We start from the raw sequence: 22,017 nt of genomic DNA, 5'->3' as shown, positions 1-22,017 counted from the left end.
TTCACAAACAAGGAATCGTATGCAAGAATACTTATTGTAACATTATTCGTAATTTTTTTAAATGAGAAAAAGTCTGAAAGTCCACTGTAAGAATGATAAGTAAATTGTGATGTCCTTACACACTAGAATACTACTATACAGTTTTAAGATGAATGCAGTTGACCCACATCTGTCAATATGGATAAATCTAAAAATTATAGCATAAGTAAAAAAAAGTATGATGTATATAGCACAATGTCATTTATATAAAGTTCAAAACCTGTAAAATAATACTATATAACATTGTAGTTGGAAAATAACATAGTAAAATATTTTAAAATGCATGAGGAGAAATAAAAACTGAACTTGTAGTAATGAATATTTTGGAAGAGAGAGAAAAGAGAATAGGACCAGAAAAGGGTCCAAACTGTATCTGTAATGTTATATTGCTTTATTTAAAAAGATATAAAACAAAACTGACATACCACCTTTTGAAAAAGCTTGTAGATACATCTGTGTTGTTTTTATGGGCATATGTTTTATTGTTTTCTATTTTTATCTAAAGCATATTTCAAACGCTTTCTCCTTAAAAACCTCCACTAATTTCTAAACTATGTAAATCCTCCAAAATAATTCTGGAGTGTGGAGACAACTCAGTGATAAAGTTCTGCACAAAACAGCAATATCCCTTTCTATCTCTCCGGTCTGCCCATAAACAAGGGAGGCAAACAGCCACACTGCAACAAAATGGTGATGTGAGTTAAGCTGGTCCTCGGCCTTCCTCTTCTTGCCCTTCTTTATGAACTTAGATATCACTTGAACTCTGTCCTCTCCATCCGGGAAATGATCTCATTTCAGTCATTTTAGTTGTCATCACCTTACTATGTGGCTGATCTACTTTGCTCATGGATGCTAGAAAATAAAAACTTATTTCCCCAAGACATATTTCAAATGCTTAAACAGACAAGCCAGCATTTTTTTGTCTAAAGAATACCAATCAAGATAAATTCTTTCTTAAGTACTTAGTCTTGAAACCAGAAATTATTTAACAATTATTAATTGATTGTTTTCTGAGTAAGGGAATTTTCATGTTCATTTGCCTGATACTTAATATATTTGTTAGTGTGTTGGGGCCTCATTAACACCTACAAGTTTTTAGTCAACTTCAAAACTTTCTCCCCAGCTCTAAAGCTGTAATCTGTTTAAGCTCATTTGTCTTCCCATCAGTTACGAATGCATAAGGAAATATCTTATAGTTGGAAAGCAGAGTATTAAAATAGTGACTCAAAAATGTCAACTTCATGTATTATTTTTTTAAATCTTTACAGATTACAATACTGTGACGAGTCTGTTCCTGTAACTTTTGATCAACACACAGAGTTTCTCAGTCCTCACAAGAAAACAGAACAAGTCCAAAGAGACATTGGATTTTGGTGTCCAAGGCATCTTAAGACTTCTGGGGGACAAGGCTATAAGTTTCTGGGAATTGACCAATGTGCACCTCCATGCCCCAACATGTATTTTAAAAGTGATGAGCTAGAATTTGCAAAAAGTTTTATTGGAATAGTTTCAATATTTTGTCTTTGTGCAACTCTGTTTACATTCCTTACTTTTTTAATTGATGTTAGGAGGTTCAGATACCCTGAGAGACCAATTATATATTACTCTGTCTGTTACAGCATTGTATCTCTTATGTACTTCATTGGATTCTTGCTAGGCAATAGCACAGCCTGCAATAAGGCAGATGAGAAACTAGAACTTGGTGACACAGTTGTTCTAGGCTCTCAAAATAAGGCTTGCACCGTTTTGTTTATGTTTTTGTATTTTTTCACAATGGCTGGCACTGTGTGGTGGGTGATTCTTACCATTACTTGGTTCTTAGCTGCTGGGAGAAAATGGAGTTGTGAAGCCATTGAACAGAAAGCAGTGTGGTTTCATGCTGTTGCATGGGGAATACCAGGTTTTCTGACCGTTATGCTTCTTGCTATGAACAAAGTTGAAGGAGACAATATTAGTGGAGTTTGCTTTGTCGGCCTTTATGACCTGGATGCCTCTCGCTACTTTGTACTCTTGCCACTGTGCCTTTGTGTGTTTGTCGGGCTCTCTCTTCTTTTAGCTGGCATTATTTCCTTAAATCATGTTCGACAAGTTATACAACATGATGGCCGGAACCAAGAGAAACTAAAGAAATTTATGATTCGAATTGGAGTCTTCAGTGGCCTGTATCTTGTGCCATTAGTGACACTTCTTGGATGTTACGTCTATGAGCAAGTGAACAGGATAACCTGGGAGATAACTTGGGTCTCTGACCATTGTCGTCAGTACCACATCCCATGTCCTTACCAGGTAAAACCTATCATTTGTGTTATTTCACTATTTAATTTTAACATGGCAAATGTTCCCTGGAAATATCTTTGAATTAGTCATGACCATAAAATTAGATTTCAGGTGAGAAAATCCAATAGACAGAGGGAGTTGTTCCCTACGCCTCAGATGAAACTAGGGTAAGTGTCCCAAAAGTTCTTTCCTGAAGTTTTAGCTTCAGTTACAATAGTAAAGTGTCTCCTTTAGCTATTCTTTTAAAAATTAAATTGGATTGCAAAGGCAAATGAATAGTACTGCAGAACAGAATCAGAGGAACAGGTCTTGTCATAGGGAGAAAAAGAGAAGTAACTTGCAGGATTTCCCTGGCGGTACAGTGGTTAGGACTTGGTGCTTCCACTGCAGGGGGCCAGGGTTCAATCCCAGACTGGGGAACTAAAATTCTGCAAGCTGAACAGAGCAGCCAAACAAAAGAGAGAGAGAGAGAGAAGTAGTTGTTTTTAATTCTTCAGTTAGTTGGGGAAAACCTTATTTGGGTTTATAATAAAATGGTATATATCATCTTATACTTTGCTTGTATATGCTTATAAAAACAGAATTTATGCCGAAACCACCCTGTCATTTCTTATGACAAAACGCACAATTAAAATATGTTTCATATGTTTCTGATGCTTCTGGTTGGATTAAAGTGGTGATTTTAAGATTAAAAAAAATAAATATCTGAAAATAGAAAATCTCTTAAAGCATTTTAGTTGAGTTTTTTTAAATAGAAACTTTGTTTTTAATAGATTTTATATATTTTCTTGAATATTTATATATGGTATTAACTAATTATATTGAGTGTGAGTGCTGTCATGTCACCACAGTGTATCAGATCAAGCAATGTGTGGGCTGAATTATTTTACATAATTTATATTCTAGAAAATTACTGCACTGTAACACAGTGAAATCTATTTTACATACTGATATGTGGGGATAATGGTTTTATTTGCCTTACATCCTGTCCATAGTGTGTTATCCATTGTCTGTTTTCACTATATGATTAATAAGCGAGCTCTCTTAAAGTGATACTGCTGTATTAAATGTCTCCTAGGTTCCTCAGTATTTTTGGCAAACTAGAGGGGGAAGGCAACTGTTACATACTACTAAAAAGTTTAAGATATATGATTTTTGATTTTTTATTATTTTTAAAAAATTTTTTATTTTTATTTTTGGCTGTGTTGGGTCTTCGTTTCTGTGCGAGGGCTTTCTCTAGTTGTGGCAAGCGGGGGCCACTCTTCATCGCGGTGCGCGGGCCTCTCTTGTTGCGGAGCGCAGGCTCAGTAGTTGTGGCTCACGGGCCTAGTTGCTCCACGGCATGTGGGATCTTCCCAGACCAGGGCTCGAACCCGTGTCCCCTGCACTGGCAGGCCGATTCTCAACCACTGCACCACCAGGGAAGCCCAAGATACATGATTTTTTAAGATTACGTTTCATGTAAAGAAAGAAACGATATTAGAAGATAAAGTGAGAAAATTCTAATCTTATAGTGGGGAAGGACTTTATGATATCAAATGCAGGAGCTATAAAAGAAAAGATTGCTAAATTTGACTAAGGAAAAAACTTTTTCCAGATTCTGCATGGCAAAAAACCCCACCATAATCAAAGTCAGGAGACCAACTGGGAAAATTTATTCACTCATCACATCACAATTGAAGGGCTAATTTCCTTATTTAAAAAGAGTTCCTATAGATCAATAAGAAAAAAACCAACAACCTGATATAAAAATGAGAAAAGAATGTATAGAGGGGTCACAAAAAAGGAAAATAAAAAAGCTGTTCTTAAACATATGAAAAATGTTATGACAGATGCAAATTAAAGTTATAATAAAATTATATTTCTGCTTATGACAGGTTTTATAACCACTGTATTGATGAAACTGGCAAAATGCACGTTCTAGACTTTGCTGTTCAATTAGTTCAACCTTCTATGGAAAGCATTTTGATAATATCTGGCATTTAAAATGCTCATACTCTTTGATCCTGTCCTTCTGGGAATTTATCAGCAGCTCTGTTCACAAATGTGAGAAATTATATACATACAAAGATAGTCACTGCAACATTATTTGCAATGGCAATAGGTTGGAAGTAACCTGAATATCTATTAGTAGGGATACCTGAATAAATTATAGTTCATCCACACAATGGAACAGCCTTTAAAAAGAATGAAGTGCTCTAGAATGGTCTCCAAGAAATATTACTAAGTGCAAAAATCAAGATATAATGCATAATATATAGTATTTTGATACTTGTAACATTTAAAAAATAATATTTGAAAGTTTATGCTTGAAAGAAAAGTATGATTTAATTTTTACAAAATTTCCACATTTTTACATTTTACTGATACTTATTTTGCTCTAAGTTTTTGTAATAAAACATCAACAATGCATAAAGACTCTAAAATAGTATGTTGTTATAATGAGTTTAAATGTATTTTTTTTATAGATTATAGTGAAGGAAAAGATAAATATTGAGAGGCAGATATTTTGGCAATTATAAGAAGCTGCTGTACTTATAGGGGAAAAAAATGCCAGATATCAAGCCAAGATGTAAGAGGTCCTTCCTAAATATATTTAATAAGTATTTTTCCCTTTCTAGCCATATATTTTGATAAAAGTTCTTTGTTCAGAACTTCTATACTACACTTAAAGCACTTTTCATATTATGTTATATCAAACATTTCATAATAAGACAAAATGATTTATACTTTTTGTTCAAGTTTTGCATTGACTATATAGACTTTTCTCCACTTTAAATGTATCACGAAAATTCTTATTCATTACTTTTTTGTAGGCCAAAACAGAAACTCGACCAGAGTTGGCTTTATTTATGATAAAATATCTGATGACATTAATTGTTGGCATCTCTGCTGTCTTCTGGGTTGGAAGCAAAAAGACATGCACAGAATGGGCTGGGTTTTTTAAACGAAGTCGCAAGAAAGAGTAAGAATCTATTGAATTATCTGACATTGTTTTAAAATAAATAGATCAAATACCAAATCATTGTACTGGAGTTTCATTATGTCAACTGTTGTTTCAAGTTGAAATCTTTTTCATGGAGAGATATGCTTTATTTTAGCATTTGTTACGATGGTCTTTGACATGTACTATTCTATTGAAATATGAATGAAAAGTTTGTAAAAAGTGCATTTTCTTTCCATGGCTTATAATATATCTAGTATTATTACTGCTATCATTAAGTTCATTGTTTTGGGTTCAGAATTTTAAATAATTTTATCCTTTTTTATCAATGATGAAAGATGAAATGGGTCAAATATATGTAAGGCAGTCTATAGATTCAAATGTGATGTACAATCATTACCTTTAAATTTTATTACACATAATACTGACTTAACATGTCACTTATTTGCCTTGCTTAAGATGGTAAAAATTTGAGCTTATGGAATATTCTGTAACAATATAGTAGATTTACATTTATGAGTAAATAGTTAATTTTGTTATTTATATATGTTATACATTGTGTACAGTCAACAATGTAGTATAGAGTTTTTTAAACTATTCCCAATTGGTTTGATTAATGAACTCTTTTTGTGGTAAAAATTTCAGAACCTTTTCACAAATAAGTTTTTGAAGTCTGAAGAATTGCATTTAACTGGACTTTAATTTTTTTGAACTATTATTATATCTCTATCCTGTATTTATATACCCACACTAACTTCAGAATAATTTGCTAAAACTTGAATGTTAGAAAGAAAACAATTGCATTTAAACAAAGACCATTAATTATATTCTGTGTTCTTTCTCTCTGGTTTACTTTCATATTTAATATATTTATATATGATACACATACAGATAATCCCCTACTTTATGCTGGTTTGAGTTTTCTTGCCCTCATCTTCTGATTTTGTCTATTTAATTTCTTTCTACTCTTTATGCTGACAAAAGCAACTAACAGTGTATGCACAAAAAGATTTCATTTCATGGCAATCTACTTATATCTCATAGTATTTATAATCCCAGATTTTATAAATAATGTAAATCATATAGATTGTAACTTTAATGAATTAGGATTTTTGGCACAAGATATGTGATATGCTTTATGATTTCTGTTATAACACTTAACATTTATCAAGTAAACTCTCTCCTTGGATTTTCTTACAGTCCAATCAGTGAAAGTCGAAGAGTACTACAGGAGTCGTGTGAGTTTTTCTTAAAGCACAATTCTAAAGTTAAACACAAAAAGAAGCACTACAAACCAAGTTCACATAAGCTGAAGGTCATTTCCAAATCCATGGGAACCAGCACAGGAGCTACAGCAAATCATGGCACTTCTGCAGTAGCAATCACTAACCATGATTACTTAGGACAGGAAACTTTGACAGAAATACAAACCTCACCAGAAACATCACCAGTGAGAGAGGTGAGAGCAGATGGAGCGAGCACCTCCAAATTACGAGAACAGGACTGTGAGGAACCTGCCTCCCCAGCAGCATCCAGCTCCAAACTCTGCGGGGAGCAGACCGACGGGAAAGGCCGGGCAGCCAATGTGAATGATAAGAGCAGTGTGTCTGAAAGTGCACGGAGTGAAGGAAGGTGAGCTTGGACTTTGCTATCTTAAACCATGACTCTTTTGAATACTGCATTGCACATTTTTCATTAAAGCATGACATATCTGGAAAGAAAGCATTCTTGACGTGACATGATCATGTCATGTCCACTTCCTTAATCCAAGGAAGTTTGGGTTTTGCCTATAAATGCTATTTCGTAGTTTAATTCTTAGCATTGAGAAGACCCTTTGATGTTTATTGTTCAGATAGAAAAGTAATGTTCATTTCTGTGGTAATTGTTAACAGCTGCTTGTATATTTAGGGAAATGTTTAAGATTCATATAAAATACAGGCCATTAAGTTTCAATTAGTACTACATTATAGTACTGTCTAAAAGGTATTTGTCAGACTTCCCTAGTGGTGCAGTGGTAAAGAATCCGCCTGCCAACACAGGGGACACGGGTTCGAGCCCTGGTCTGGGAAGATCCCACATGCCGCGGAGCAACTAAGCCAGTGCGCAACAACTACTGAGCCGGCGCTCTAGAGCCCGCGAGCCACAACTACTGAGCTCGCGTGCCTCGAGCCCGTGCTTTGCAACAAGAGAAGCCACTGCAATGAGAAGCCCGTGCACCATAACGAAGAGTAGGCCCCACTTGCCACAACTAGAGAAAGCCTGCGCACAGCAATGAAGACCCAACACAGCCAAAAGTAAATGATAAATACATTTATATATATATATATATATATATATATATATATATATATAAAATAAAGAGAAGCAAGAAGAACTACAGTCCTGCAGCCTGTGGAACAAAACCCACATTCACAGAAAGATAGACAAGATGAAAAGGCAGAGGGCTATGTACCAGATGAAGGAACAAGATAAAACCCCAGAAAAACAACTAAATGAAGTGGAGATAGGCAACCTTCCAGAAAGACAATTCAGAATAATGATAGTGAAGATGATCCAGGACCTCGGAAAAAGAATGGAGGCAAAGATCAAGAAGATGCAAGAAATGTTTAAAAAAGACCCAGAAGAATTAAAGAACAAACAAACAGAGATGAACAATACAATAACTGAAATGAAAACTACACTAGAAGGAATCAATAGCAGAATAACTGAGGCAGAAGAAAGGATAAGTGACCTAGAAGACAGAATGGTGGAATTCACTACTGTGGAACAGAATAAAGAAAAAAGAATCAAAAGAAATGAAGACAGCCTGAGACCTCTGGGACAACATTAAACACAACAACATTCCCATTATAGGGGTCCCAGAAGGAGAAGAGAGAGAGAAAGGACCAGAGAAAATATTTGAAGAGATAATAGTTGAAAATTTCCCTAACATGGGAAAGGAAATAGCCACCCAAGTCCAGGAAGCGCAGCAAGTCCCATACAGGATAAATCCAAGGAGAAACACACCGAGACACGTAGTAATCAAATTGGCAAAAATTAAAGACAAAGAAAAATTCTTGAAAGCAGCAAGGGAAAAATGACAAATAACATAGAAGGGAACTCCCATAAGGTTAACAGCTGATTTCTCAGCAGAAACTCTACAAGCCAGAAGGGAGTGGCATGATATACTTAAAGTGATGAAAGGGAAGAGCCTACAACCAAGATTACTCTACCTGGCAAGGATCTCATTCAGATTCGATGGAGAAATCAAAAGTTTTACAGACAAGCAAAAGCCAAGAGAATTCAGCACCACCAAACCAGCTCTACAACAAATGCTAAAGGAACTTCTCTAAGCAGGAAACACAAGAAAAGAAAAGGACCTACAAAAACAAACCCAAAACAATTAAGAAAATGGTTATAGGGACATACACATCGATAATCACCTTAAATGTGAATGGATTAAATGCTCCAACCAAAAGACACAGGCTTGCTGAATGGATACATAACCAAGACCCATCTGTATGCTGTCTACAAGAGACCCACTTCAGACCTAGGGACACATACAGACTGAAAGTGAGGGGATGGAAAAAGATATTCCATGCACATGGAAATCAAAAGAAACCTGGAGTAGCAATACTCATATCAGATAAAATAGACTTTAAAATAAAGAATGTTACAAGAGACAAGGAAGGACACTACATAATGATCAAGGGATCAATCCAAGAAGAAGATGTAACAATTATAAATATATATGCACCCAACATAGGAGCACCTCAATACATAAGGCAACTGCTAACAGCTATAAAAGAGGAAATCGACAGTAACACAATAATACTGGGGGACTTTAACACCTCACTTACACCAATGGACAGATCATCCAAAATGAAAATAAATAAGGAAACAGAAGCTTTAAATGACATAATAGACCAGATAGATATAATTGATATTTATAGGACATTCCATCCAAAAACAGCAGATTACACTTTCTTCTCAAGTGCGCACAGAACATTTTCCAGGATAGATCACCTCTTGGGTCACAAATCAAGTCTCAGTAAATTTAAGAAAATTGAAATCATATCAAGCATCTTTTCTGACCACAAAGCTATGAGATTAGAAATGAATTACAGGGAAAAAAACGTAAAAAACACAAAACACATGGAGGCTAAACAATACATTACTAAATAACCAAGAGATCACTGAAGAAATCAAAGAGGAAATCAAAAACACCTAGAGACAAATGATAATGAAAACACAACGATTCGAAACCTGTGGGATGCAGCGTAAGCAGTTCTAAGAGGGAAGTTTATAGCTATACAAGCCTACCTCAAGAAACAAGAAAAATCTCAAACAATCTAACCGTACACCTGAAGGAACTAGAGAAAGAAGAACAAACAAAATCCAAAGTTAGCAGAAGGAAAGAAATCATAAAGATCAGAGCAGAAATAAATGAAATAGAAACAAAGGAAACAATAGCAAAGATCAATAAAACTAAAAGTTGGTCCTTGAGAAGATAAACAAAGTTGACAAACCATTAGCCAGACTCATCAAGAAAAAGAGGGAGAGGACTCAAATCAATAAAATTAGAAATGAAAAAGGAGAAGTTACAACAGACACCGCAGAAATACAAAGCATCCTAAGAGACTACTACAAGCAACTCTATGCCAGTAAAACGGACAACCTGGAAGAAATGGACAAATTCTTAGAAAGGTGTAACTTTCCAAGACTGAACCAGGAAGAAATAGAAAATATGAACAGACCAATCACAAGGAATGAAATTGAAACTGTGATTAAAAATCTTCCAACAAACAAAAGTCCAGGACCAGCTGGCTTCACAGGTGAATTCTTTCAAACATTTAGAGAAGAGCTAACACCCATCCTTCTCAAACTCTTCCAAACAATTGCAGAGGAAGGAACGCTCCCAAACTCATTCTATGAGGCCACCATCACCCTGATACCAAAACCAGACAAAGATACTACAAAAAAAGAAAATTACAGACCAATATCACTGATGAATATAGATGCAAAAATCCTCAACAAAATACTAGCAAACAGAATCCAGCAACACATTAAAAGGATCATACACCATGATGAAGCATGGTTTATCCCAGGGATGCAAGGATTCTTCAACATATGCAAATCAATCAATGTGATACACCATATTAACAAACTGAAGAATAAATACCATATGATCACCTCAATAGATGCAGAAAAAAAAAATAAAAGGTATTTGTAATTTTATATGAAGATGATTATAAAATGTTTTTATTTTCTGAACATGAAAGGATATTGACATTATCTTTAATTAATTTTTCCAAATGGTCATAGGTGATCCAAACACAGGTAAATATCGAATTAGCCAAAATATTGACAGCTGACTACTTTAAGGTCTCAAGGTTGTCTTACCTCATCTCCTCCCAAATAGGCCAAATGTACCTCCAACAGCTTTTGCATACTGGATTATGTATGATTAGATACATGCCTTTATCTTTCACTAGATTTGTAAACTCCTCGAAGGCAGAGCTGAGGTCGGACTCATCTTTGTGCTCCCAACCTCTTATACGGTGTCCAATCCATGGTAGGAAATCAATAAAAAATTTGCTAAACTGAAGGCAGGAATCAAGCTGTCTTATTCCCCATGAGACACCATGCTCAGCCCATACATGGGTGGTGCTTGATGAAGTTTCTGAAGTTAGCAAAAATTGTATTTGAAAATAAATTATTTGTACTTTGAGGAGTTAAGAGTATACATAAAGAGTTAATTATTTCTGATAAAAGTGGATACTGCTTGGGAGTAAAACTCATGGAAAGAGAAACAGCAATTATGAGGACAACTGGCATCACATTTGTGCTTTGGTGTGTATGTACATCAGCTTTTGTTCTTTTACCTAGGGTAACTCCAAAGAGTGATGTCACTGAAACTGGCCCAGTGCAGAGCAACAGCTTGCATGTTCCCAGGTCTTCAGAGCCAAGCAGCCTCAAAGGCTGCACATCACTGCTTGTTCACTCAGCGTCAGGAGTTGGAAAAGAGCAGGGCACTGGTGGTCACTCAGATACTTGAAAACCAGATCATCGCGTTACTAAGAAGTGAATCCTGTTACACTGGAGGTGACAGTACGCTGTCTTATAAGAATCACTGTTATATTCTTCTTCTGCACTTAAAGCAACATTGCCTCCTGTTACACTGGAAACAATAGATTCTGAGAATATGATTCATTTCACATAGAGGTTAATTGACAACAGTATACCCCCAAAACGGAAATGTGCAGGTTAATGATATTTTTTAAGTTGTGTGGGAGGAGGGAGTATTAGAGGAACCTTCCTTTTCTATTTATGAAGATTCTACTCTTGTTGAAAGTATTTTAAGTTGTACTATGCTATTTCACTTTTATGGTATAAAATCAAGATTTTTCTTTGCTGAAGTATTTAAAACTTACCTTTGTATCTTTTTCTTATATATTTGAAAACAAGTTTATATGTTTTGAGCTTTTTTTAGAAATCCTAGAAAGTCTTTTCAAATATTTTTATTACGTTATTCCAGTACCTTATTTTAGCACTGCTTTGGTAGCTTTTACACTGAATTTCTAAGAAAATTGAAAAATAGTGTTCTTTTATAATATAAAAAATAGTTGATACACCAAAAGATATTATAATGGGAATTCAACTAAAAAAATCCATTTACTCTACCTTATCATCTTCAATGTGTGAATTTTATAAAGTCTAGTTGGTTTAGGAATTTCACAGATCTATTATGCAGCTGAAATAAGGTGCTTACTGAGTGTCCACTGTTGATAATTTTATGCTGCTGGCTGATCCTTCTGATTTTTTAAAATAAAATGTCCTGAAGGATTAGTAGATGAAATGTTACTCCTTTTAAATTAAGCCAAGTGCAATTGATTTCCTTTTTTTAATATATCATGACCACCCAAGATTATGTTTGTATGACCATTTACAGTTGCTTATACTTTTGTTTTAACTTTTGTTTTTTAACATTTAGAATACTACATTCCCTTTGTATTTGTGCAGTATCTTTCTCAGACATCATGTAGAATTCATCTCTGCAGCTAAATAGGATTTTGCTGAACATCAGAAATGTGCTAGCAGTGTTAGTGCCAAACAAATGGAAAAAATGTAGTCCTGATAAACAGAATAAAATGTATTTCATATAACATACTTTGAAATGTTAAAGAATTTTCTTAATTTTGTTTCCAATGACTATTATTCCTTGAACAAGGTTTCCTTATACTTTTGTTTTTTTTCTCTATTTAACATTCTGTTAAAGCTTAAAAAGAAAATTATCATGTACTGTATGAAAAAGGTTGTAAATATTAACTTTTCCACATTTTTTAACTTTGTATACAAAAACTTTGTGTGACCTTTTCAGTAATAAAATTTTCTCTGTATATGAGATTGTGGAGTATTCTGTGGTTATGCACAGTGGTTCTGGCCCAGGAAGTGGTATAATTGTTCAGATCAGTAGCTTCTTCTTCTTCTTTTTTTTTTTTTTTTTTTTTTTGCGGCATGCAGGCCTCTCACTGTTGTGGCCTCTCCCGTTGTGAAGCACAGGCTCCGGACGCGCAGGCTCAGCGGCCATGGCTCACGGGCCCAGCCGCTCTGCGGCATGTGGGATCTTCCCAGACCGGGGCACGAACCCGTGTCCCCTGCATCAGCAGGCGGACTCTCAACCACTGCGCCACCAGGGAAGCCCTACCAGTAGCTTCTTTTTAACTAGAGAAGGAGAAGACAGTCAGGACTTGTGTTATTTTCTCTTTGTCACAGTTTCTTCCCAAAATATAATTATAGAGCTATATTTGTCATAACTTTTTTAAGCCAGTTTTAGACCTGGGATATGGGGTAAAGCAAAGGGAACCCAGGACCCTGCTTTCACTCCTGACAGTGGGAAATAAAACAAGATCATCCTGAAAACATTAGAAAAATCTAATAAGATCATGTGAAATTGCCAGGTTAAGATCTGGGAGAAGAGAAATTCATACTGCCAAGCCCAACATTTGGTGCTTCTTTTGCCTAGGGAGCATTTGATGATTTGGAAAAGCTGGCTGAGACATTAACAGTGCTATTAACAGCCTCAAAGTCTGGAGGACAAGGAGAAGGGAGTCAGAATTTTGACCTCCAAGGGATACATCTAGGAGTAAGATGAACTATATGGAAAGCAACCCTACTTTGTTATCTGGGTGGACTAGAAAAATCTCTAACCCTGGAATTAGAATACTGTAGTTCTGGATGACTAGTACCCTCAGGCACCAGGCAGAAACAGATGAAAATCTTCTCTGGAGGAAGAAAATGTCATTTTACATACACTGTGAATACTTTTTCAAATGTAATGTCCATCATATAATCAAACATAGGTATGCAAAAAGACAATACATGAACAAGAATTGGCACAAGCATCAGACAAGAGAAAAAGATCCAGAGATACTCCTAAATTACCAGGCATAGGTTCATTAAACTCCTATAACTTAAAAAGATAGCAAAGAAAACAATAATGAGATACCGCTACACACCTATTAGAATGGTTAAAATCCAAGAAACTGACATCAATTTCTGCTGAGGTTATAGAGCAACAGGAACGCTCATTCGTTGCTGATGGCAATGCAAAATGGTATAGTCACTTTAAAAACAGTTGGGCGTTTTCTCACACAACTAAATAAGGTCTTACCATATGATCCGGCAATCACACTCCTAGGTGTTTATCCAACTGAGTTATAAAGATATGCCACCCTTGAGGTGCAGTATAAGACCCTCAACTCCTTCAGTCTGGACAGTCTGGACAGTGACTTCCTCCCAAAGAATACAGTATGGGAAGAGGGTGGGGGAAGAGTATTTGTTACAGCAGAGAAACTTGACAAACACTACCTCCACCAGGTGAAGGTCGATATCAACAGTAGTAAGTCATGTTGAGAGTATGTACCCTTGACACTGTGTTCTGAAAATGGCACTTGACCTCTGTGATCTTCCTCCCCAAAATCTATAACTTCATTCTAGTCATGACTTGTCCAGTCACATAAATCTAGGCAGATGGACATTTTACAAAATACTTCTCAAAACCAGTACTCCTCAAAACTATCAAGATCAACAAAGTCTGAGAAACGGTGACAGCCAAGAAGAGCCTAAGGAGACATGATGTAAATGTAACGTATCCTAGAAAAGAAAAAGTACATTAGATAAAAGCTAACAAAATCTGAGTAAAGCATGGGCTTTAGTTTTGTCATTCAATTCAGTGGAATATTCTTGAATTACGTATGTGATAAGTTCCTCCTCCTGCTTGCTCTTTGTCTCTGGAATTCCCTTTCATCAGCTGGATGGATGCTCCAGTTTTCTTATCTTCCCTCTCCTTTTGTTCATCTCTGAATTTTTGTTCTCTTTCTAAGAAAATATCTCAAACTTTTCTAAATTTCTATTGAATTTTTATTTTGGCTATCATTTTTTAATTTCACAGAGCATTTTATCTCTTTTTAAGTAGTATCTTCCTGTTTTTATGACTCTTTTTTATATATTGGAAGATATATAATTTACTTTTTAAAGGTCATAGAAAATATATGAATGTTTAATTTTTATTTTGTAACAGATGACTTTATTAAAGTCCCTTAGTCCCTAATAATTTTGTAGTTGATTTTTCCTGGATTTTCTAGGTGTATGATCTTTTCATCTCAAATAATGATAATTTCATTTCTCACCTGTTGAAGCCAGTAATCATTAATAGTGGTAGCAGCAGGCATTCTTGTTTATTTTAATGAAAATGCCTATAGTACTCCATCATTAAGAACGATGTTTGCATTTGATATAAGGTAGATATTTTTAACAATAAAGAATCCTGTTCCATTTGACAATTTTTTTAATTAGCAGTAGGTGTTGGATTTTATCAAATGCCTTTTTGTTATCAGTATTAGTCAAGAGGGCTAACTGCTCTAGCAAACCTCAAAATTTTAGTAGCTTAAGAAACTGTTACCACTCACACGACAGATGCAGATGTCCTTGAGGTAGCCTTCCAAATGAATATTCAAGGACCCATCTCTTCCATCTTGTGACGCTGCCATCCGTTAGGGCTCCAGATTCTCTGCACCCAGCCAGCAGGTGGAGGAAGAGAGACAAAGAGTAACCGACTGCACACACACACAAATATGGGTGGAGCGGAACTGGCTCACATCATTTTCAGCTAACATTCCATTTGACAGAACTCAGGCAAGGATCCATACCTAAGTGCAAGGGAGGCTAAGAAATGTGGTCTAGGTGTGTGCCTGGGAGGGCGAAGAAACAGGCTTAATGAGCAACTGGACAGCAATATTTCAATCTACAAATGTGACATAGTCAGTGCTTTTCCTAGTATGTATAATGTCATCCTTTCATGCCTTGAATAACTGTAATTGATCATGGTTTATCATTTAATATACTGCTGGATTTGATTTGTTAGTGACTTGTTTAGGATAAAAATTTTCATCTATATCCACCTATATTCCAAATGATGTCTCAACCATGGCATAATATTTGTAATCAGTAAGCTTGAATTTTTTTAAGTATTCATTTTTAATTACAAACTTCAAAACCATCATCTAATTCAAAAGAAAAGGGCAGTTTCTCTTTTTCGTGGAACGAGAGTCTTTGATGCAAAAAGAGCCTGCTATTTCAGAGCTGGCGATATTAATTTTTATAAGAATTTACATAGCATTTTTTAACCAAGAACGTTTTAACCTAAATTAAGTAATATGTTTACATTTACAATGACAAGTTTGGCATGAGCAATGTGCAGCTGAACTCAACAGCAGTAAAGATGTCATAAAGCAGCATTTCACTGCTTTTTATGACAGCCACAAATCCTCAACAGAACTTTATGGAATGCCATCTTTCAAAAAAACTCAGTACCTCATTGGGATCCATCACTGCTGGGCTATTCGTGGTACAGAAGGAAGCTTGCCCTACACTCTCCTTGAAAAACTGGATGGAAAACAGCTTGTGATTGCCACCCATCATCAAAATCACAGTTTTAGTGTTTCCTTACTTCTCGGAACTATACCACTGGTGAGAGTTTCCAGTTAATACTGCTGGAAAGTTTTAACGCTGCCAAGGCAGTTAAACACTGGTACTCTCAGGAAATGAAAGATATAATTTTTTAATAACCACAGGAGCCCTGCTGTTACTTTGCTGCATGGAAAGCATAATCTTTAATACCTCACTGCTCGCACCGCAGGTCAAAGACTTAAAATTCCAGATGCTAAAGCTTTTTACAGTGGCCGCTGGGATTTATCATGTGCAGAAGAGTCACACTTTCATTAACTCACAATAGCAATGAATCAACAGAGAAAAGAGAAGAAAGGATTAAAAGGCTAATCCAAAAGTATCAAAAGACATTGGGACGCAGAGCTAAACAGTAATGAAAGTGGCATAGTAAAGTTTGTTGGGAACATAACGGGAGGAGTGGAAACCAAAGAAAGCAGTATGAAAGAAGGGTGATAAAAGAAAAAGAAGGCAGAACTGGAAGTTGTAAACACTAGTTAGAAATGAAAACAAATGAAAAAATGATTGCTAGTTGAATACATTTTAGCAGGCAAATTGGAGGTTTTTATTTTCCATCCCGAGAAGAAAAAAAGGGAAAACCAGGAAAATGTTCTAAGTAGGTTTTCTAATTCTCCACCACAAAAGGAGGGGGTGAGGGTGGGTTAAGCTACTTAAGTTTTCATAGAAACATCTTGGAGAAATTTTTTCAGATAAACTATCTTCCAAATGCATGCCATAGTTCATTTTCATTTACAGTGGTCCTATTTTAAATAATTCCTACTTATTTGGTTTCACTTATACTGGGGTTTTTAAAAATTAATTAATTTTATTTATTTTTGGCTGCATTGGGTCTTTGTTGCTGTGCGCGGGCTTTCTCTAGTGGCGAGTGGGGCTACTCTTTGTTGCGGTGCATGTGCTTCTCATTGTGGTGGCTTCTCTTGTTGTGGAGCACGGGCTCTAGGTGCGCAGGCTTCAGTAGTTGTGGCACACAGGCTCTGTAGTTGTGGCTCGTGGGCTCTAGAGCGCAGGCTCGGTAGTTGTGGCTTGCGGGCTCTAGAGTGCACACTCAGTAGTTGTGGCATACAGGCTTAGTTGCTCCACGGCATGTGGGATCCTCCCGGATCAGGGATTGAACCCGTGTCCCCTGTGTTGGCAGGTGGATTCTTAACCACTGCACCACCAGGGAAGTCCCTATACTGGATTTTAACATACCTAAGTGCAAAGTGTTTATTAAACCCTACGTTTAATACCTATGTTTATAAATACACTATTGCATACTATTACATTTAGGATATGTTGAGAAAAGAGGTATGAAATCAATAGAGATTAAGAAAAACTTTTTCCTAAACTCAAAAGGAAATAAAATATCTTAATATCTTCTCCATTTTATCTTCCACAGTGTGAACCAAAGCAAAACTGTCTAGTTGTGAGTTTATTTCCTTGGGGGCCTATTCTAGGAGCTAATTAGTTTCACGGTCAGGAAATATATGAATCTGAATATATAGACTCCAGACTTTATCTGGGAAAAGTCACCAGCAGAGTACAAGCTCCCTAGTGGTTTCAGTCCTTCTGAATGGCCAGTCCAGTGCCCGCATGAAAACTTTCATAAAACAGGAACCTCCAGAGCCTGTAAACCAAGCTGACCACTGGCAAAACCCCTTGCTGGCATTTTCAGCCTCTTAGCTGCCACCTCTGTTAGTTCAGAGTCCAAGTGAAAAAGAATAACACACTGTGTTTCTAGAGCTGACCTAGTTGGCAGGCTGTGTGCAAATAAAAAGTACAGTAAAACAAAACAGGAGGACTGTGTTTCCTCAACTGAGTCATCACTGCCTCTTTGTCACTGTTCTGAGACTCCAGGTAGGGCTTTCCAGGCTGGCCCTGCAGACACTGAGAGATCCAAAGGTTTTCTTTATGAAAGCGAAAACCAAGAGAGGGGCGTGCAGCACATCCAAAACTGGGGTGTTACCGACCAGGGTTCTCAGTGTCCTTAATCAATAGAAATTGCTAAGAGGCCAGATGAGAAATTCAGGCAAGGCTTTACTGAGACTCACGCTGCAGTATGAGCGAGGGAAAACCAGTAACAGGTGCCCTTGCTTGCCCCCCGAGGTGGGGTGGGCTGGTCCCTTAATTGGGGGGGGGGGGAGGACTGGTGGGTCAGGCCAGAGGGGCGGCTTAGGTGGTCTGCCCGCCCCCGGGTGGTGCCGTGTGCAGGGATCCTGCGCAGCCCCTGCTTTGCTCCTGGCACCTCGTGAGTGGAAGCTGGGTTTTGGTCGTTTTGTACCTTACTGTTCATAATTTGCCCCAACTGTGCAGGCATGCAATTATTTTCAGTCCCTTAGAGCAGGGCTCCCCAACCCCCGGGCCGTGGACCGGTACCGGTCTGCAGCCTGTTAGGAACCGGGCCGCACAGCAGGAGGTGAGCAGTGAGTGAGCGAAGCTTCATCCGGGGCTCCCCATCGCTCCCCATCGCTCTCATTACCACCTGAACCGTCCCCCACCACTGCCCCCGTGGAAAAATTGTCTTCCGCAAAACTGGTCCCTGGTGCCAAAATTGTTGGGGACCCCTGCCTTCTAGTTTCTTTGTATTCCGTGGCTCAAAGAGACGTTTCTCCAAGTGCAAGCACTTCAGCAAAGGGTCCCAGGTCTTAGCCTGTCTCAGGGACAGGGTGCCTTGGGGACTTTGGAGGCAGGGCAGAGTCTGGATACCCTGGACGCCCTGAAGAGACCAAAGACAGTATAAGATGATGTCCCTTCCATTCAGCAAGCATAGAGCGTGACGGAAGGGGCTGACTTCACACATGCAAGAGGTAAGAACATCTAAAGAATTAGCATGAAATCTAAAGGCACTGACATGGAATCCTTCCAAAATATTGCTCAGCACAAAAAAGCAAGTGGCAAAATTATACTTACAGGGTAACAGCACGTATGTGAACAACCCCCAGGCTGCAGAATAATGCTGTATGTTTTCTCTAGTTACATAAGCAGGGACTCTGGAAAATGTGGTAATGTGGGTTATCTCTGTGGAGGGGACCAGCATCATAGGTGATGATCAAAGCGGACTTTAGCCTGATCTGTAATGTTTAAATGTTTATAAGGAAGATCTATTAATATATCACATGGTATAATTAAGAATTAATTTTTTAATAGAAGATCTACTAAGCACATGTCTAGCTAATGGCGACACAGTGGGTCCACCCACATCTGGCTTCAAGGGTCCTTGCATCACTGATGTGCACACCTACAGGCCAGGGAGGGGCAGCAGCCCACACCAGTGAGATCTGGAAAGGCCACCAGCTCATCCAGTTCAAACTCCCTTTGCTTCCTCCCTCCTGTGCTTCTCTCTGCCCCTGAAACAACCTTTAGGTGGCAATCAGCATATGGGCTTTGAGAATGTCCCTTCCCCAGACTCTACTCCCATCCCCACAAATAAAGCTTAGGCCTGCTGACTTGATCCAGCACTGGGAGACAGAGGACCAGAGGACCAGCCCCACAGAGTGTGATACGGGGGGACACGAGGAAAGGAAGAGAGGCTGCAGTAGGCTGAATTCAGCTGAACAACCACAATGGCAAATCCTTTCTATCCACCACCCCTCCACCCTCCCACCCCCCTACACACAGACCACCACCACCTCAAGTGCTCCAGCAGTAGGTAATTCAACATACAACTTGTTTCTGTGTTCATGAATTTCAGGTTGAGAAGCTGGTCAAAAGTGAATGCTAGAGTCTGGGATCTGAAAGTCAGGGAGAGTCTAAGGCGTTTGTGGCTTTCTGAAGAAGGCAGACCCCTGCTTTTCTCTAGCGACTCCCCCCGTGTAGTCACCCACCCCTTAGAGCCATGCAGTTGGCCCAGGCTCCTGAGTCCTGGGCTGAGCGATTGGGGCCCACGGATCTGAGAAAGAAGTTGGCTGTTTATGGCTGGCTCTGTCCTAGCAGCCTGGCTAGGTCCTCTTGGGACCACCTAGTTTTGCTCAACCGTTCCCAGCTGGCTTAGTAGTTCCAAATTTAGGCTGGACTGTGAAGGGAATAAGTTTCTTGTCTGTACCTTCCTGCTGCCTAAACTGCTAAGGGATTAGGTCTTGATTTTAGCAATTGACATGGTCTTTTCCCTCCAGACCAGGTGAGTCAACTTCTCCTCTTAACGTGTTTGCCAGGAGCAAAAATAACCTTCTTAACCACCTGACGCTTAAACCAAAGATTCACTAAATGCGCCAATAGGAGTACTATATATATCAGCCAAAGACGAGGCCCAGCTGTGGGCCATGAGAGCCTCCCACTGCTGGGTCTGCCGTTCAGCTCGAGAAACAAGCCAAGAAGAAAAGGTAAGTTATATTTTGGCAAGATTACGTACACACTGTAAACCTGAACTCAGGAACTCCCAGTAGCTATTTTGTTTGTATGTTTTGGTTCAGTTTTATGGTTTCTGCAAAACTAGAGGCTGGTGTCCAAGTTGGATTGTGTTCCTCCCAAGAGGCAGGTGCTACCGTCCCTCCTTAGCATTTCCAGGCGGTGGAGGTGAGGTCCCAAAGGCAGCCATTGTCCGGACCCCAGGCTGCAGGCAAACTCCTCCTGGAACGGGACTCCAGATACACCAAGCAGTTAACATTATGTGTCTCATACAAAGAACAGGGGTCCATGACAACAATACAACTTTGTTTTTTAAAATATTTTGTTAAGACACTTATTCCATATCACTTTGGATTTGGAAACAGCATCATTTCCTGGTTGTAAAAGCCTATTCATGAAGGAAAGCAAAGGGTGCTCTTGGCATTCCAGTTTAAAATGGATAACTATTAAAGGTAGGGGGGTGTTTGGGGGGTGATAGGAGTGGGTGTAAGCTTGGGAACCTCTAAGAAAACCCCACATCAAGCCTCCATGATGCACACTCAGGCAAATGAGTCTGTTCTGGAAGCTCCAGTTTTCCCTTGGGTGACCTATTCTGAGGTCTAAACTTTGGAGGGTCAGGAGGCAAGGAGCACACGCGAGCCCGCGTGGCTCTCACAATAAGCCACATTCTCCGGTAGGTGTTTAATGTTAACAAAAGTAGGATTTTTATCTTCATCTGTCTGACTTCTGTATCAATCTCTCAGTTGCTTTCAGACGGAGGTATCATTTATTAGAGACCTCCAAAGACAAAAATTTAGCATGCAGTCTTGAAAATTAAGGCGGTAGAACTAAACGGGGAACCGCTCAGACAAGCCATAGAGATTTTGGTAAATCAAATGTAAAAAGACAGGTTTTGCTTTCTTGAAACCCTGTGTTGCTAATCAGCGTTGGCTAGGTCAAAGTAAAGATTGAAAAAATTCACATACTTCAACAAATGGTGCTGGAACAGCTGGATATCCACATGCAAAAAAAAAAAAAAAGGAACCTAGACATAGAACTTACGCCCTTCACAAAAATGAAAATGGATCATAGACCTAAATGTAAAACACAAAAAAGTCCTAGAAGATAACATAGGAGAAAACCTAGATGACCTTGAGTTTGGAGATGACTTAGTTATAACACTAAAGGCATGATCCATGAAAGAAATAACTAATAAGCTGGATTTCATTAAAATTAAAAATTTCTGCCCCATGAAAGACAGTCAAGAGGATTAGAAGACAAGCCACAGACTAGGAGAAAATATTTGCAAAAGATACATCTGATAAAAGACTGTTATCCAAAATATATAAAGAACCCTTAAAACTCAAAATAAAAGAACAAACAACCCAAATTACAAAATGGGCAAAAGACCTTAATAGACACGTCACCAAAGAAGATACACAGATGGG

At 38.0% G+C, this 22,017-nt stretch overlaps 1 protein-coding gene across 3 annotated transcripts in view; it reads left to right on the top strand.

Moving 5' to 3' along the window:
• Nucleotides 1-12,639, top strand: part of FZD6 (frizzled class receptor 6) — a 37,506-nt gene extending 24,867 nt beyond the window's left edge. For all 3 annotated transcript variants that reach the window (XM_067711567.1, XM_067711568.1, XM_067711569.1), the window contains 4 exons: nucleotides 1,308-2,325; nucleotides 5,133-5,281; nucleotides 6,461-6,892; nucleotides 11,129-12,639. In XM_067711567.1, the coding sequence (XP_067567668.1) occupies nucleotides 1,308-2,325; nucleotides 5,133-5,281; nucleotides 6,461-6,892; nucleotides 11,129-11,297 (1,768 nt within the window). In that variant the 3' untranslated portion in view covers nucleotides 11,298-12,639. The remainder of the gene's footprint in view (nucleotides 1-1,307; nucleotides 2,326-5,132; nucleotides 5,282-6,460; nucleotides 6,893-11,128) is intronic.
• Nucleotides 12,640-22,017: the final 9,378 nt, after the last annotated feature.

Source organism: Pseudorca crassidens, chromosome 17 (assembly GCF_039906515.1).
Source record: "Pseudorca crassidens isolate mPseCra1 chromosome 17, mPseCra1.hap1, whole genome shotgun sequence".
In the NCBI taxonomy this organism is placed as follows: Eukaryota; Metazoa; Chordata; class Mammalia; order Artiodactyla; family Delphinidae; genus Pseudorca; species Pseudorca crassidens.
Note: the sequence above shows the minus strand (reverse complement) of the source record. Positions and strands in the feature narration are given on the sequence as shown.